This window comes from Zootoca vivipara, chromosome 2 (genome assembly GCF_965207765.1).
Source record: "Zootoca vivipara chromosome 2, rZooViv2.hap1.1, whole genome shotgun sequence".
Taxonomy (NCBI): Eukaryota; Metazoa; Chordata; class Lepidosauria; order Squamata; family Lacertidae; genus Zootoca; species Zootoca vivipara.
The window spans coordinates 87,402,469-87,421,330 of record NC_142584.1 but is presented as its reverse complement, the minus strand read 5'-3'; the positions used below and the strand labels follow the sequence as shown (position 1 = coordinate 87,421,330).

At 45.8% G+C, this 18,862-nt stretch overlaps 1 protein-coding gene across 3 annotated transcripts; it reads right to left on the bottom strand.

Annotated features, from left to right (window-relative positions):
* Positions 1–532: 532 nt before the first annotated feature.
* LOC118080797 (protein SSUH2 homolog) lies at positions 533–18,453 on the bottom strand. Of its 3 annotated transcripts, none has more exons than XM_088662369.1 (13): positions 18,340–18,453; positions 16,879–16,934; positions 16,351–16,452; positions 15,547–15,625; positions 15,054–15,183; positions 13,486–13,546; positions 11,921–12,045; positions 10,486–10,548; positions 9,096–9,178; positions 5,981–6,077; positions 5,502–5,603; positions 1,804–1,911; positions 533–1,310 (listed from the first exon to the last, which is right to left on the bottom strand). In XM_088662369.1, exons 1-13 carry the CDS (start codon positions 18,363–18,365, stop codon positions 1,170–1,172), a joined length of 1,173 nt encoding a protein of 390 aa, XP_088518495.1. In that variant the 5' UTR covers positions 18,366–18,453; the 3' UTR covers positions 533–1,169. The 3 variants fall into 3 exon arrangements, with proteins under 3 accessions (XP_088518495.1, XP_088518497.1, XP_088518496.1); XM_088662371.1 differs by lacking the exon at positions 18,340–18,453 and adding an exon at positions 16,598–16,681; XM_088662370.1 differs by lacking the exon at positions 16,879–16,934.
* Positions 18,454–18,862: the final 409 nt, after the last annotated feature.

Sequence of the window (18,862 nt, the reverse complement as noted above, 5' to 3'; positions counted from 1 at the left end):
GTCCCAGGCGATGACATTTCTCTATAACCAGGTCTTTGACATTCTATGGCCATTTTAATGTGTTTGTGGGAGTGGGGTTCTTGGTTTGCTTTTGCTTTACAGTCATACCTCGACATCCAAACGCTTCGACTTCCGAATGTTTCGACTCCCGAAGTCGACAACCCCGGAAGTGTTTTCGCCACGCGCGCCGGGCGCACACAGTCTGCGCACGCACAGAAACGTGAACACAAGCGGCGCTTCGGCATCCAAAAAACTCGACTTATGAAGATGGTTGCGGAACGGATCGTCTTTGTAAGTCAAGGTACCACTGTATATGCATTTTGTGTTCCCCCTTTTTGTATGATGTGAACCACCCTGTGATCTTCGGCTGAAGGGCTGTATACACATTTAATAGCAATAATAATATTAATAGCAGACTCACTGGGCAAGAATACTAATCACAAAGAATTGGAAAGGAGAGAAAATCCCAATAAAACTGGAATGGCAAAGTAAACTGATGGAGTTCGCCAAGCTGGCAAAAATGACAGACAAATTGAGAGGCAATACTGAACAAACATTTATTCAGAAATGGGACATGTATAAAAAACATCTTAAAGATTATTGTAATAGTACAAAGTCTGTGGCAGGATTTGAATGGCTTCTGTGTTACGATAGATATTTATAAGAGAATATATTATTGACGATTAAAAAGAAAACAGAGATGAATAGTGCACTAGATAAAACAAGAAGTGATGGGGTGGCGGGAAGTCGTAGGGAACTCAAGAATGTACAGTGGACAAATAATGTGATTTTCTTTTTTTATTTCTATTTTGATTATGTGTGTGTGTGTGTGTGTGTGTGTGTGTGTGCGTGTGTGTGTGTTCGTTATATCTTTTTAATCTTAATAAAGCATTAAAAAAAGAACATATCCAAGAGACATGCTGGGGGGGGGGGCAGGAATGTTCTGTTGTGCATGAGACACCCTTGCACCGATTGCTCTTCTTTCTCCTTCTAATATGTAATCCTGGAGTTTGGCAAACTTTAGTCCTTTATGTCCAATTTATAAGCATCTTCCACAATTCTTATGAAGTGGGTCAATAAACTTCATTTAAAAAATAATAATGGGATGAGGAGGGACTGCAACTATTCCACAAGTTTTAATCAACACCGGTTGAAACAGCCCATAATAATCACAGGATGGTACAGCAACACTTCTGTGGATAATCCTCCGCATACACCTTGCGTTCCTTGCCATAAACGTAGAAGGAGTAAGGTTTTCCATGCCATGAATATTGTACCCTGGTGAGAAGGATCAGCTCAATTGTTTGCCTCTGTAAAATTGCAAAGAAGATACTTTTAGGGTCTAAACATGAGCGTATCGTTTACAAAAATGTTCAAATCTTTCTTTTATACATTGCAAGAATTAGGCACATTCTGAACACAGACGTGCTGCAGCCCTGTTTGGCAGGTATGGGGAATCTGTGACCTTCCTGTGTCCCAAACTGCTGGGCATGCCTGCTGGGCTTACTTAAGCTGGAGTGCAGCAACACCTGAAAAGCCAGAAGTTCCCATCCTTATTCTCTGACCCAACTATCCCTTAGCCTAGGATGCTGCCAATGTGGAAACTCAGCCACACAATGTGAGAAAAGCCTACAAAGCTTAGAATGTTTGCAAGGGCACAGGCTGATGGAGGCCAACAGGTGTATAAATTTCACTATGACCCTGCATGGGGGAAGGGAGTGCTCCAGGCAATTCTCTTGGACCACAGCACCGAGAACCATCGCCTCGGTGGTGATTCTGTTAATACATATTCACAGCACTTGCCTGCCTCAGTATCCGCTTTGTAGGTGCAAACTGAGCCAGGTGTTGTTCAACGGCATTCCTGGAGGCTTGACTGATGCCAAAATCAGGGAAACTAATCACTGGATATACCTGTGGAAACGCAAATTTCAGAGACAGACAAATAGTAAACTGAAGTCCTGACCGAGGAGCAAGAGCGGGCTAGTCATTGCCTTATCACATTATGTAGACATGAACCATAGCTGATCTCTAAAATGCAACTGCATATCACTCAAGAAGAGCCTCTTGCCTGCACTGCGGACAGGTATTATTATTATTTATTTATTTATTTATTTATTTATTTATTTATATCCTGCCCATCTGGCCGGGTTCCTCCAGCCACTCTGGGCGGCTTCCAACAAAACATTAAAATACAGAAATCAAACATTAAAAGCTTCCCTAAACAGGGCTGCCTTGAGATGCCTTCTAAAGGTCTGGTAATTGTTGTTCTCTTTGACCTCTGGTGGGAGGGTGTTCCACAGGGTGGGCGCCACTACCGAGAAGGCCCTCTGCCTGGTTCCCTGTAACTTGGCTTCTCTTAGTGAGGGAACCGCCAGAAGACCCTCGGCGCTGGACCTCAGTGTCCGGGCAGAACGGTGGGGGTGGAGACACTCCTTCAGGTATACTGGACCGAGGCCGTTTAGGGCTTTAAAGGTCAACACCAACACTTTGAATTGTGCTCGGAAACGTAAAGGGTAAAGGTAAAGGTAAAGGGGCCCCTGACCATCAGGTCCAGTCGTGTACGACTCTGGGGTTGCGGCGCTCATCTCGCTCTATAGGCCGAGGGAGCCGGCGTTTGTCCGCAGACAGCTTCCGGGTCATGTGGCCAGCATGACAAAGCCGCTTCTGGCGAACCAGAGCAGCACACGGAAACGCCGTTTAACTTCCCGCCGGAGCGGTCCCTATTTATCTACTTGCACTTTGATGTGCTTTCGAACTGCTAGGTTGGCAGGAGCTGGGACCGAGCAACGGGAGCTCACCCCGTTGCAGGGATTCGAACCGCTGACCTTCTGATCAGCAAGCCCTAGACTCTGTGCATTAACCCACAGCGCCACCTGGGTCCCCTGCTCGGAAACGTACTGGGAGCCAATGTAGGTCTTTCAGGACCGGTGTTATGTGGTCTCGGCGGCCGCTCCCAGTCACCAGTCTAGCTGCCGCATTCTGGATTAATTGTAGTTTCCGGGTCACCTTCAAAGGTAGCCCCACATAGAGTGCATTTGCAGTAGTCCAAGCGAGAGATAACTAGAGCATGCACCACTCTGGCGAGACAGTCCGCGGGCAGGTAGGGTCTCAGCCTGCGTACCAGATGGAGCTGATAAACAGCTGCCCTGGACACAGAATTGACCTGCACCTCCATGGACAGCTGTGAGTCCAAAATGACTCCCAGGCTGCGCACCTGGTCCTTCAGGGGCACAGTTACCTGTGTGTGTGTGTGTGTGTGTGTGTGTGTGTGTGTGTAAGGTAAGTAAAATTGGAGAGCAAACTACTGTTGCCAATACGAGATGATGAAGCCAGGCTGTTTCTGGGCAACCCGGTATGTCCCTGTCCAGCCCTCTCTCTTTTACACAAAGCTATCAGGAGAGTTCTCTGGGAAGAGGGATTATTAAACTGCTCTGGGAACTGCAGCCCTAAGAACTGTGAGCATCCTTAACCAAAGACAGTTCCCAGGATTCCTTGGGGGAGAGCCATGACTATTTAATGTGGTATGATGCTGTTTTATACGTCTAGTGGAAATGGGAGCCAGAGATAGGTTGGGTTGGGGTTCCCACTTTGGCACTTCTAATGCTCTGGCAGCCCAGTGCTGAAAAAAGCCCTAGCGTGGGCCTCCGCAGAAAAATGTGTTGCCATTTGACAAATGCACTACTGAAGCGGGCCAAGCACCACTGTCACCCAACACCAAAATTTCTCCAGTTCCATGACTCGAAGGAGGAGCACAGGGATTGCTCTCCCCCGCATCCTCCCCAGCTGGGAAGAAAGTGGGGGGATTGTCCCTGATTTTGTGCAGAGTGATAGGTCCACAAGGTTTGCCGTGGCTATCAAGGCCAGCAATAGTTTGGGAGCTATGAGGGTGCTTTAGAAAATGTATACCCCAGCCTCACACAAACTATATGCATGTTTTCTGGAAATGCCATTAAGATGCAAAATCTTCAAATCATGTCTTAACAGTATCAAACAAATCACTGGGTATGAAAAACTTTTTTGTAATCCATTAAATGTATTATTATTAAGCTATTTGGAAGATTATGTTTAAACCATCATTCCTGTCTAAAACTATTTTCTGACTGCCACGGTTGCATTTGAAGCCCTGGTCAGGAGGGTTTCTTAGGATCTAGGATGCAGCAACTATATATAAGATAACTTGTTATGTCTGAGCTAGGACACAAATCTGTCAAAAATGGGCATATGGCTAGTTCTAAAATAGTAGGATTGCTGCACAATTTGGCTGTAAGCTACCCAGTGGGCAGGGGCATAGCGTGGGGGGACAATTTTGAGAGGAGGCGCAAAGAGGCACCCCCACAGCAGGCTCCTTCATGGGAGCCTGGCTCCACGCCAGAAGGAGCTACACCTTGGCTACGGCGCTTGTGCCGGGTGCAGCTCCACCCTGAACCAGGGGAGGAGAGCAGGCTGCCCACCCTCGACCGCAGCACACCTCGCACCCGGAGGCAGCAGCTCTTTCGCCAGGTCACGTCTGACTTGGTGGCAGAGAGTGGCCCTCCCTGGTTGTGGCGAGACATGCCCAGTCGCAGCGGTTCCGTCACCGGGTCTCAGGGAGCAGGAGAGCCGGCAGCAATGTCTCCTTGGCTGCGAGGCGCCTCGTGCCCGGCTGCAGTAGCTCTGCCACCGGGTCACTACTGACCTGGCGGTGGAGAGCATCCCATCTCAGTCGCAGTGAGATGCGCCCGGCCTCAGCAGTTTCACCTCCGCTACCAGGTCAGGCCTGAGAGCAGGGGGAGAAAGGACATACGTTCCACTGCTGCCAGTGGGTTTCCTGAAAGATTCAATTGAACTAGTATCAATTTATGAATGAATGAAAATTTGTTTGCAGCCATAGGCCTCTGGATGACTTTACAAACATGCCGCATTCGTACCTGTGTGTTTTTGAATGGCTACAATTGCTTTTATTATTGCTTGTGTGTTGTGGCCCAGGGTGAGGGAGAGGTAGCAGAGGTTGGAGTGGGGTGGGGGAAGATTTATGTACTGATCATCTGGGTCATATGGTGAGATAAAAGGTAAAGGTAAAGGGACCCCCGACCATTAGGTCCAGTCGTGACCGACTCTAGGGTTGCGCGCTCATCTTGCATTATTGGCCGAGGGATAGCTTCCAGGTCATGTGGCCAGCATGACAAAGCCGCTTCTGGCAAACCAGAGCAGCACATGGAAACGCTGTTTACCTTCCTGCCAGAGTAGTACCTATTTATCTACTTGCATTTTGACGTGCTTTCGAACTGCTAGGTTGGCAGGAGCTGGGACCAAGCAACGGGAGCTCACCCCGTCACAGGGATTCGAACCGCCGACCTTCTGATCAGCAAGCCCTAGGCTCAGTAGTTTAGCCCACAGCGCCACCTGGGTCCCTTATGGTGAGATATGGTCCACCAATTAATTAATTGCCAACACTTAAGTTGGTTCCTTTTCAAGTCCTGCCTCTCTTTGCATTACTGCTTTCGCTGAAAGCATTTCATTACCATAGGGCTGTCATCAACAAACAATGTCTCTCCAGTAACAGTTTTGAAGAGTTCGATGGGGAATCCAGATCTTTCATCTGCCACATATTCATAAACATTGTTCTTCCTGTGAAGGCAAAAGGCAGGAGAGTTGCAATGACAACATGCAGCCTTTCTTGTTTCACAGCACAACAGCCTTCTCAAAACAAACACTCTCAAAATGACTCCCCCTGCTATGTAAACTTTTTATGTGGGGTCAAAGAGCCGGCCTGATCAAACACAGTGCAGTCCCATCTAGCCCCATACAGCTAACCTAAATGACAAGAGGTCCCAAGCGCATATTTTCCACATCAGTTGAGTAACCATTTCTAGCATCTATACTGGATCCTTTCACTCATGATGCTGAATGTGAAACTCAGGCGGCTCTGGGAGGCAGAGCCAATTTTCCACGCAGTTAGAAGTGGCCTCCCCTTTCTACCCACAGTCTACTTTGACAAGACTTGCCATTCAACTTGCAGCTCAATGAACGACAGCAGTTGTCCTTTTCCTCCACAATCGTTGCAGGCTATTTTCCCCATACCGGAACACTCCTGGCAACTGTAAAGAAAATGTAATAAAACACAAGGTGTGATAAAATGCAATGAAACTACTCGGCATAAAGCTTGGTACTTTGTGAGCCCGGCTGAAACACACACACACAAAAAAAGGGAAGGAGAATCCGGCCAAACAATTGGAATAGAGGTTTCTCAGCTCTAGAGCTGTCTTCTTGTTTTGTTTTTCTGTTGGGAAATGGCGCCATCTCCTGGACCTCAGGATGCATAACAAGCAGAGCTTCTTTTTCAGTTAGCAACATTTTCCAGTATGGCCAATACTAGCCAGGGGATGGCAACCCTATTTCTGCTCTCTTGAATGCACTTAGCCAACACAGGCACACAGAGACATGCAGTACAACATGCCCCATAGTTTGGGATAACTGCTGGTAATTTGCTTCATTTGCTTTCTTCGGATCCTTCTGTTTCATACATATCCCTAAGCCTTTCTTTCATATGTATTTTCCCACCATGGAACTCCCACAGGCTTCCATCTGTCCCCCAACTAGGCACAGACCAGCTTTAGCTTCAGAGAGGCTGCTGCATCATCATCATCGCCATAGCAATTATATGTACACAGCAAAACTCATAAAGATTAAAAGATTAAAATGACAGGTCGTCATCTTCTTAACTGTCTACATGTGCCTGGGACATAGCTGCCAAGTTTTCACTTTTCTCACGAGGAAGCCTATTCAGCATAAGGGAAAATCCCTGTAAAAAAGGGATAACTTGGCAGCTATGGCCTGGGACCAATGGGGAGATGAAAGGTAAGACCTACAGGATATTTTCTCCATTCACTTGAGGGCTGTCTAACTTTTCACGCTAATCTGAATTTTGCAAAACAACAGCACACATCTTTGAAAGTGAAAAATCATGAAACAGAAGAGACTTCCATTTATATTTCTAGTTTCTCAGACAGTTACACCAAAGCCCTCATTTCAGGGTGCTGCAATTAGGCAGGTCACGTCTGACTTGGTGGCAGAGAGCGGCCCTCCCTGGTTGCAATTAGGCAACGCCTTTTGCTTTATTTTACATTTGGGCACAAATTCCTTCCCAAGTGCAAAATGCATTTGAATCACTTCACTTCTTGTATTCCCCCCCCCCCAAAAAAATAACTCAGGGTCTTTAAAGTCCTTCACATGCAGTATTTCAAACATCTGCACACCTCTGGAGGAAAGCTAAGTCTTATTATTCCCATACTGCAGGTGTGTCTTTCATTCTGCAGCATTCCCAAGGCCAATGAGTGAGGCTGAGCACCCATGATACCTATAAAACACATTCAAAACATACTATTTTCATCAAAGAATTATGGGTGCTGTAGTTTGTTGGGCGTTGTTGGGAATTATAATTCTGAGAGGAGAAAACCACAGTGCCCAGAATTCTTTGAGGGAAAGAATGTGCTTTGAATGTGCTTTAAAGGTATATACTGTAGTGTGTATACAGCCTGAGTTCACAGCAAAGGCAAGATTTGAATCAAATATTTCCTGGTCTCTGAGCAACTGTGATAGTAACTAGATATTTACACATGCATGCATTGGCACAGTATACATGTGAACCTTTCCCTTTCCCCGCCTGCAGGAAGGAAGAGCCGGGCGCGGCGTGGTCTTCGGTTCTTGCTGCGCACCCTGCGCCCTAATCTGCCATGTCCTCCTTCTGAAAGTCTTCCCAGTGGACGCTACTCTGATTGGGATGAAGGGGAACCCCTGAGGACTGCGTCCTATTCTGCTTTCACACAAGGGAGCCAACCCAGGCTCCCTCCCAGGTCTCAACATGCCCCTCATAACGCTGCAGGCAGAGGGGTAGTGGAGAGCAATTCCGAAACTGACTCCGACTCCAAAGACGAAGGGGATATCAAGTGTGACTTGAGCAACATGGAGATCACAGAAGAGCTCCGCCAGTATTCTGAGCAAACAGAGAAGCACCGGAAAGAGCTGCGCTGGAGTCATTTCAATGTCTGTGCACTAGTAAGAGACTAGTGTGAAGAGAAACTCTTTTCTGAAACACTCAGTTCTGTTGAAGAGTCTTCTGTATTGTCCTAAATACAGGACTAAAGGGTGTTTAATAGATTATTTTATTTCATTTTTCTGTTGGAAGCCGCCCAGAGTGGCTGGGAAAACCCAGCCAGATGGGCAGGGTATAAATAATATATTATTATTATTATTATTATTATTATTATTATTATTATTATTATTATTATTATTACATCTGTTCAACATATAGCTTGAAGCACCACTGTAAGATTGTCCATGGCAGTGGTTCCCAACAGGTGGTCCGGGGACCCCCAGGGGTCCGCGAGCTATGCCAGAGGGGTCCGCAAGATGCTATTAGAATAAAAAATATATTAAATATATTTCGTATGATAACAGATTTTTTGTTTTGGCCGCTTCCTGCATGAGCAGAGTCTAGCGCAAAACTAGAATTAGATAGAGGCAGTAGTTCTGCTGTATGCCGTTAGGTGGCGCTTTACAAACACTACTGTTTTGCAAAGAGGCAGTGCGCGCATTCTACTAACGCTCACCTCCCCAAGATGCTTTGCGCGCGTCAGCTTAATTTGTGCGCTACTGCACAGGTACCCTGTCTTCTCCATTCCCCTCCCTCCTCCCTGGCGCGCGCTGCCTCTTTGCAAAACAGTAGTGTTTGTAAACAAAGCGTTGTTTTTCGCGGAAGCTACAGTTCGCGTAGTTAAAAATGGACCGTTGGTTAAAAAGTGGTTCGTTAAAACGACAAAGGCCTACAGATGAAGAGGAAGAACTGTAAAAAACGTATAAACATAAAATATAAAAAGACTCTTAATATGGCTCTCACTTTTTGATTTTAGGATTAGGAATTAATGGGGGTCCTTGTCACAATAGCGGCTCGATGAGGGGTCCTCGAGAAAATTTTGTTGGGAACCCCTGGTCCATGGTATCTCACGTATAGAGGACCAGGAAGGAGTGCAATTGTCACACATAGTGCAACACTCAAACCCCACAGTGAAAATAAAAATGAGCATCATCTTCATATATCTGCATATTGACTCACGCACTTTTCCATTCCACTTCCCGAACATTGGTCACATGTCTCATCCACAAACCGGACTCCTCTTCCATGACATCTCCCACACTGTTGCTGTTGGGATTTAATTTTAGACAAAAGAGCCAGAAATAAGAAGGGTATCTCCAAACAAAACACTCGTTGGGCAAAAACAGATCTCCATCAGTCATTAAGGTGCTATCTGCTGAAGCAAAGATGTCCATTTTGAAACGCACTGTGGAAGTAGATGGAGAGGTCCAAGGTACCACCTTTGCACATATCCCCAATGAGGACATTGCTGCGAAGACATGTCCCTATGGGCAAATGGGCCACAGAGTCAGCTGTAACTGCAGGCCTGTCAGAAATGTTGGCTATATCCAAGCCTTCTCAGTTCCACCTGCTTCTGGTGGTTCTCAAGACAAGACAATATTGGGTGGCATACTTGTGGGAAACAAGGAGGACTATTCCTCCCCACCCCACCCCACCCCTGGAATTTCCACTCTTCACTAAGTGTATTTTTTTAATGCCCTATGAACCTCGAACTGCTGCCATCTGAGACAAAAAAAATTATTAGAAGACCTGTTTCCTGCAACTCATGAAACGTGGTATGAGGGGGAAGGGTCAATCGTGAAGACCACTTTGTCTTGGTCAAAAATCCAAAGGTCTTCCCTCTGTGACAGAGGACTTCCCTGCCTCATTGACCCAACCTAGCTGATTCCAGTGAGAGGGCGCTGACCTTCCCCTGCTTTCTTAACACTGCCTAGATGCAGCTGGAGATTTCTTGCCTCTTAACAAGAGAAGCTGCCCAGTTCCATCAACCTGTGAACTATAGTGGCATGGAGCAGGCTGCTCTCAGCAATGCCTTTGATACTCTATTCGATTCCACCATACTTCATCCCTTTCTGTTTTCATGAAGCATGTAAAAATGTAGGGTTTTTTTAAATAAAAATAAACTTTTTCTGAATTAACAGATTGAAAAAATGATGGAAGGGTTGTTAGTTGTGGCTTTTATCAATTTTGGGTGGTATTGCAGTGTTTACTTTAATTAATATTTGTCACATCCATGATTGTATAGTCAGTCGTTTTAATTGTTCTCTGTTCTGAGCTTCCAAATATGGAAGAAAAACCAGTATAGAAAACGGATACCCCCGACATCCAGTACAATTGCTACATCAAATATTTACTGACTTTCTGGTTTGTATCTCTGGGCTTCCAATTTGGTCCTACTAGTCAACATCCCATCAGCTATTTAAACAATAGCAGGATAGGCTACTGCACAAAAGAAATGTTGCTTCTTCCTCCTCCACCACCACCACATTTTATTTTCTTATCTGTGTCCTCACCTTTCTACAAAACAAAACTCAACACTATGCAAAACATCCCCCTTACTCGCAACCACTTACCTTGCTGTTGCCATTGCATTTACTGCAGTGACGTCTGCCACTCGATCCACAGGTCGGGCAAGCCTTCAAAATCAAAGAAAGGAGAGCTGCTTTTATTTGGACCTGGGTTGTCTGGAAATACTATCCTGCTCATATGCAGAGAAGGCAATGTTAAGAGGATCTGGTGAGTTTCCATTTAATTTGCATTAAACTCTGGCCGCATTCATACCATACATTCAAAGTGTTATGATGATACTTTAAACAGCCATGGCTCCCCCCCCTACCCCAAGAATTCTAGAAACCGCAGTTTGTTAAGGGTGCTGAACTGCAACAAGATCTAGAAGATTCCCACCCAGGTCTTCTACTGTCAGAAGGTTCGGAATTTCAATCTCAGCCACAGCCTTATGATTTCTATGCCAGCAGACATTGGGCGAGGGCAGAACCTAGCTGTTACAGCCAACAAGATGGAGAACCTCTCAACAGAGCTCTTCCAGTGCACAAACCTTGGGACTGAGTCACAATGTCTTCCATTCCCAGAGCTACCATTTCCAGAGTGAATTAATAAGAATTTCCTCTTCAGGGGGAACTCTGGACATAGTACAGTTGGATCCCGAACGCCTTGGTACCTGGACATTTCAGCTCCCAAACACTGCAAACCCGGAAGTGAGTGTTCCAGTGTGCTGACGTTCTTTGGAACCCGAACGTCCGACAGGGTTTCTGCAGCTTCTGAATGGCTGCAGGAGCTTCCAGCAGCCAATCAGAAGCAGCGCTTTAGTTTCCGAACATTTTGGAAGTTGAACGGACTTCGAAATCGGATTCCGTTTGACTTCCAAGGTACGACTGTAGTTCTGTGAAGGGAACATGCAGCTCCTAACAATGCTCAGCACCATTAACAAGCCACAGCTCCCATAATTTTTTGAGGGCATCTATGAGCGTTTAAATTAGTATGACAGTGCTTTAAATGTATGGTATAACTTTCCTTTCCTGCTTGACTTTCCTTCAGTCATCTCATTTGAATACAAAACTCTTTTACCTCCAAAAATTACGCAACCCTCTTGTTACTCAGGTCACATAATGATCCACCTAAATGCCTATAAAGTACATACATTTCTGCCCAAACTCTTCATTCTTACCAGTAAACCTGTGTACAATTTGCAAGAACATTCCTCTGCCCTTTCTTTCTGCTCTTATATCCCATTATAAATCTGATCATGAACTTTGCTCCTTCAATTCTGCTGCCTGATAAACTCCAAAGAGCTGCTTCTCTCTTACGTGACTCTAGCCCACAGTCACTGGCTGCTTATCATAAATCTCTCCCACAACAGGAACAACTCAGAGATCTTAACCACCTTGACCTTAAGGACAACAGTGCCAAAGAGGAGGGGAAGGGTGCTGGCCAGACAAAATGCATGGGCCTACGTATACCACCATATTCATTGATACATTAGCTCTGTACCGTTAATGCTGATGTATGAGGCACTCTGATTCTCTGGGTTTTCTCTCGGAACATGCCAGGAGCGTCTGCTCTCACATCCCAAGGCAAAGGAGCTGTCCCACGCAGGTAGGAATCTACTGCTCCACCTGGTATAAGAAAGCTGGATTGGACTATTTTCTGACAGCTGCACTTACACTACCATGTGGCTTGGCCTCGGAGAAGCTTATGTTTTCCAATGCATAATACAAGCAAAATAAGAGCATGTATAATAGCCGCTACAGCAAAATGACAGTTTTGTATTGGGAGCCAGCTTTCATCATCATGATTGTCACCAGCATTTCAACAATTTATTTAATGCTTAATCAGTCATCTCTAAGCAGTGTACTTCCTCCCCTCACAAGAGAGTGACGTCCTCATCCATTCTTCCCCATGTTTTATCCTTGTATGGAATGCAGTGCAAACTATGCTTTAAAATCAATAGTGTGTGACTTTCCATTTTCAAACTATCATTTTCCAGGAGCCAGTGTTGCAAAAGTGCCCTGGACTTTAACGCTACCTCTTTTGTTTAACAAACACAAACAAAATTATTTGTTTTAAATTACACCAATTATAAATTTACCTCATTTTTGCTTCCCCAATTTTTGCTTCCCCAATTTTTGTTTCATTTAAAGTCAGGGTGGGTGTCTTTAAGGAACTCTCCAATTCTACCAAAACTGTGAAGGGCGTCCATCTTTAGCTATACAGTGGTACCTTGGATCCCAAACGCCTTGCAAGTCGAACGTTTTGGCTCCTGAACGCCACAAACCCAGAAGTGAGTGTTCCAGTTTGTGAACGTTCTTTGGAACCACAATGTCCAATGCGACTTCCGTGGCTTCTGATTGGCTGCAGGAGCTTCCTATGGCCAATCGGAAGCCGCGCTTTGGTTTCCAAATGTTTTAGAAGTTGAACGGACTTCCGAAAAAGATTCCGTTCGACTTCCAAGGTACTACTGTACCTTGTTTTCAGGACATACAGAAATGGAGAGATAAGGTGGCCTAAACTAAAGCCCAGTTTCATCTGATGCTTTCAGGTGTATTAGAACAAAGGCTCACAAATATGCAGGCCTTGTTCTATATTATTATACTGAGTCCTTTACATAATGCATTGAGAAAGCGATAAAAGCTGGTTCCTGTAAAAGTCCTCTCAGGTTGCTACCAAAAACTCCCACCACCTGCTGACACAGCCTTTTGTGGAATGGCCATCACAACATCCTCAGCTGCTCAGTGGCCATGGAATTGGGGAGGGGGCAGGAAAAGCTGGCCTAATGTCACCTGATGCCTGCATTGGTAGTTAAATGACCAGCTTATGATCTATTGCATCCCAGGCCAGCTCAGCCCCATTCCCACCCTTGGAAACCCATTTCATGGCCCTCTGCTGGGTATCCACTGGGATAATGTCAACAGGACTCCTGCCTGCCCAACTGGTGACTGTCAAGAGGCCAGCTCAGCTGGCAGAAGTCAAAGGAGAGGCACCACACTGTGAAGGGCTTGGATGAATCAGTCTGGCCTAAGTGGGGCTGGATTGTAGTGTAGCATAATGGTACTTACCCCCATAAGGTTCCGCCTTCCATTCAGAGGATCTTGATTCAGTGAAGGTCTCCAGTTTATACTAAGAAACAACTTTCAAGAATTAAAACACTTCACTTAAGAAATAGTCAGATTTTAAAAATTGCCTTAGGGCAATTACATAGGGAAGCAACACCTTAAACCTGTTAAGAGATTCATTCCCTGTGTTTGCATTCATGGGGTTGTTGTCTATCACATGATGGTGTATGTTTTCATTCCACAGAGTCGGAAGTGACGAAGACAGGATGTTTGTTTTACTCTGTTTCCTGAAGTGGGACTATTGTCATTTGTTCATTCCCTTTGTTTTGCTGCCTGATGCTAGAGAGAGAGGGAGCCATGTTGCAGTGCTCCATGTGTGTTTATATGTAAATAAAAGTCAATTAGCCAAAATGCTGAGTTGCTGAGTTCTGTTACGCAATGGTGCAAATTCTATGGATCCGTAGGTGTGCTGATGTCAGTTGGCATCTGTCAGTGTGATGTTTGGGCTGAAGAAACCTTTAAACTCCTGAACGATCAACCAGGAGGGAGGGAACATACCAGTCGGGCATTTGTCTCTTGCCAGGGTCCGACTTATGAGTAAAACATGCTAACAAAAACGTCTCCGGTTAAAGCCAACACAAAGCAACCACCAGAAAACTACAAAACAGTACAAGTAAAATGCATCTCTTATGCATTAATTCAAAATGTTTATATATACTTAAAAAAATAGAACCAGAAATGTGAGTTATCCTTCAGAATCACTGGCCAGCTCCAATATGTCTCTGGGGAAAGAACTTGACTCCATGCCTAGTCAACTTTGTAAAAGTTCTGTCTTTTCAGACAGGTTAGGCCAGGGATTGGAAACTTGCAGCCCTCCAGATGTTTATGAATTCCAATTCAGCTCCAGCCAACACAGCTTATAGTCAAGGATGTGGATGGAAGCTGGAGTCCAACAACACCTTGAGGACAACAGGTTGAAGCCATGACCCAAAGGAAAATTCAATTTGCAAAATTCTTTCTCTTTTTTCGTTTCCTTTATGTACCTTAAACAAACACAACCTTCTATTGCACAACAGCACCACAGAATAACTTCAAGCGCTCTATTACCTCCTTGGTCCAAGTGGGCCCCTCATAATTTAGGCAAAAGGGGAACTGCCATCAGTTTGCATTGGTAGTTAAATGCCCTGTATGAAGTATTCCTAATTTTCACAAAGATACTATGCCATTGCGATGGGACAGTAAGATCTGGGGTTAGGAATGAATGGTAACATTTATTGTTTGTTTATTCTTTGAAAGGACCTTCCACACTCAAGCCAGCTAACCATTAAGAATATAAACATAGTAATCAAAATATGGCGGGTGTGCTGTAGTTGTAGTTGGGAAGAACCGCAGAACCACCTTCCCAACACCAGCGTCACTGCGGCTTACCTGGATGGCACTGGGGCAAGGTGGTGGTGTGGTTGGGGCAGGTCTGTCAGATTGGCAATGCCAGTGTTGAGAGGGGATCTCTGCCTCCCCTGTACCAGCTGCTCCTGCATAGCTATACTATTACCAGCATATATACTGCTTACTCTGTAGGTATTGAATAACTGTAGGTCATCAAACACCATCTCTTTGGCTGGGTCCGTGCTGTAGCAGCACTTGCTGGAAGCGTACTGGATAAAAGCTTCTTGGGCTTCATCTTTTGAAATGGCAGGAACGCTGTAGGAAAGGACCAAAAGAAGGGATAAGCAAAATTGACCGCCAAAACTTCCCATGGTCCTCTAAGTCAGAGGTGGGGGACCTCAGGGTCAAAAACCAAATACGCACGCCATATCTCTTTTTTCTGGCCCTCACAATTCTCCCCAGGCCTGACTGGAATATGTCTTCAAACTCTGAAAACGCTTCATGAATTTCTGAGAGCTGGGGAGAGATATGTGAGTGTCTGTGGAAACTAGCCTACTGAACAAAGGTGAAATCTGCATGCCCGGCTTGGCCCATTTTTGCCCCTGGCCCCACCCACACCACTGTCATGTGACCCTCAAAAGGATGTCCACCACAGAATGCGTAGCAGTATCCACTTACTTCCACATTCTCTGGGGCGGCTGTTGCCCACCTCCATGTCCAGAAAACAAGTTAGGTGGAGGCAGGCAATGTTTTCCTCCTGTAAAGGAATGGCGTTCAGGTAAGAACAGCAGGATAAGCAGTTGTGAATGTCTCATGAGCAACATGCTAGAAGAAAGTTCTCCTTGGCAATAGCGGAAAGGAACATTCATGCAGTGGGCACATGTGGGTAAACAGGTACCAAATGGTTAAGGACTTTATATACTAATAGCAACACGTTGAACTTGGCCAGGTAGGGAATCAGCAACCAGTGCAGATCACGGAGCGCAAGTGTGACATGCTGACAAGACCTTACTCCTGTTAGTAATCATGCTGCAGTATTCTGCACTAACTTCAGTTTCTGGATCAAGCACAAGGGAAGCACCTTAAAAACTAGCACTTGTATTACAGCATACACTAGGGATAGGCAAGGTTTACCTTGCCTGGGTCGGTTCACTCCAGCGGAGATCCTTCCGTGGGCCAGAGCGTGTGAGCATGCACGGCCACAATTTCTGGCGTCTGCATTGGCGCAGACACGATTTTTGGCATCTGCATCTGTGCAGACACGATTTTCGGCGTCTGAGCATGTGCAGACGCTATTTCCAGCACCGCAGAAGTGAGTCCCCGCACTGCGCCTGTTTAGCGCAGCAGGCGGGAACTCGTCGAGCGGGTGGCTTGGGAGCCGGTTAAACGAGCCCCGTGGGCTGCTTGTGGGCCATGGGCCTTAGGTTGCCTACCCCTGGCATACACTTTAGGGAACTAGAGTCCACACCAACAAGTCCTTGCCTGCAGCGCTTGTGCCTTCATAGCCGGATATGTTGCCTGTGTTATACGTAGGAGGAGCATAAGGTCCTGGGATCTGAGCCATATCTCTAGGAAGGGCGGCACCTACAACCAAGTTAAGGAAAAGAAAGATGTTGAACGTTGTCATCTCTCAAACATATAATGAATCATACGGAACACTGAAACCTACATATAGGATTTCATCTTTATTACGCAAGTGATAGGTCAAGGGTTTGGGGCCAGTGGGTACCTTTGGGATTTTGAGAAAGTGCCACGGGCACCAATCACCAAATGTAGGGAGGACGGAGCAATGCTGAGCCAATGCAAACAAGAACTGAGGAGGAAGAGAAAAAATTCTCATGCATCAAGGATATTTATCAAGACCTTACACAGGCACCAGTGGTACCAGTGGGCATGCAAGCACCTGCAGCCACATTGGAAACCCCTGGTAAACTAGGATTTAGTGTGACATCTGAATGGAGCCAAGGTTAACAGGAATAAGAAATGCCCGTAATGACTTGCTTTTCATACCAAACGTCCACTGAGCAGATGTCTGACCAACAGTTCCGTATGTCTGAGTTGGTACTCTAGCAGGAGAAAGTGAAAAGGAGTGTAAGGCACAATAACAAATATAAATGAGTGGCTTAGTGTACAAAAAGCAGAAATAGATGCAGTCAATTTAAAACCCTTAGAGAGTGCAGCTGTGGATACTATTTTAACACTGTCAGATGAAGGTCTGAAGTAGTAAGTGCTTAACACTTTATATATAAAGTCAAGGCTGGCTTCATAGGACCATTTTTTCAGCAGCAAATTTACAATTTAACAAACAAGCGCAAAAATAAATAATCACAATATGAATAAATCATAGCTAATATACATTTCTCTTTAACTTTAAATGCTTCCCGTTGCCCTTTTTTGAAACTCCCCACCCCCTTTTAAATTTTTTTTTAGTGTTATTAAGGTTTATAGAGAAAAATACAAAACAAAATATCAAGTTTTGTATTTTGGGGAGGAAATACAAAAAGATACTAAGTTTTGTATCCCCACCCCCACCTCTTTTCTGAAACTTTTCCAACTTGCAATATCCTGTTTGCAGTGGGGCTTTTACGTTCTCATGTCTGACATCCGGAGATCTGCACGTTCTCTTATCTCAGAGTTAAGGGAGCCTCGGCAGAAGTACGCATGCTCTGCATGTCAGAGGTTTGATCCCTGGTACCCCCAGGCAGGGCTAGGGAAGAGACTCTTGCCCTGTGTCCCAAGCTCTCTTCCAGTGGCTGAGCATCTGACTGGCATGACCAAGGCCCCAAGTTCAATTCCTGGCGTCTCCAGGAAGAGCTGGAAAGGAGCCCACCCTGAAACCCCGTGGAGAGCTAGATGGCCTCAGTATATGGCAACTTCCCTAGGTCTCCCCATCAGGGGTGGAGAACCCCGGGTCCCATGCCGTATGAGGAAACTTCCCATGTCCCTAAGAAAAGAAGCTAATTTCCTGAAGCTATTTGTTTTTGCTTTTGTGGGGGGTTGTGGTTTTTGTTTTTGTTTTGTTTTTTTGGGAAGGACTTGGCTTGGGGACGAATTCAAGCCCCGCTAGCAGTGGAGAAGAAAGCGGGCTGCCTCCACTGACATGGGCGCGGCACGGCGCGCTCAGCCCAGGGAGGAGAGACCCGAGGGGCGGCTTCTTTCCACGGCTGCGTTCCCTTGCGCGCCTTTGCGCGCCTCTCCCGTTCGCCCGCAGCAAAAACGCCTCTAGAAGCAACTTTTTTTCCTGCGCAAAAAAGAGCCCCTTTTGCAGCTTTCCGCTACACGTTGGCAGAAAGAATCAACACGAGGGCAACGGGGACTCTCCCCTTTACCTCGTTCCACAAAGGGTTAAAAGAAATGCGAAGGAGGGAGAGGGTGGGGAGGACTGGCAGGTTTCAAGGGAAGCGGGGAAGAGGGGGAAGCGGGTTCCGACGAGGGGTTGTTGTTGTTGTTGTTGTTGTTAAAGGTTCTCACCGGATTCCCTGACGTCCGTCCGCCATTGCGTCTAGCAAACCATCTCGAAAACGCGAGCGAGCAACCTTTGCCCACTCTCTCTTTACTTTCTCTTTCGGGATCCCACTATCGCCTGCCTTGCGCAACTTTCTGATTTATATAAGCAGCGGAAATGTTGAGGGCGGAGCAGAAAAATGAGGACCCGAGAGGAAGCTGAAATGGACAGGAGTTTCCCCTATTCCTAGGCTCATTCTCATGTTATTTCAGACCCTCCAAGTGTCCCTTTCCCCCCAGGAACGACATTGATTTAAGAGAAGCCGCCCTGGTTTCTGATTTGATGCCTCTTTGGATGTCCCTATTTTCATTGGCTCCAATACTTTGGCCACCTCATGAGAAGAGAAGAGAAGCACCTGCTAAACACATGCCAATTTTAATAAGAATTAACAAAGCGCTTTTAATTGTCAGTTTCATTTTGTAAATGGGAACTCTTCCTATACTATGAGCTGCAAAATCGGACCCGGCTATGATGTCTTCAGGCAACCTA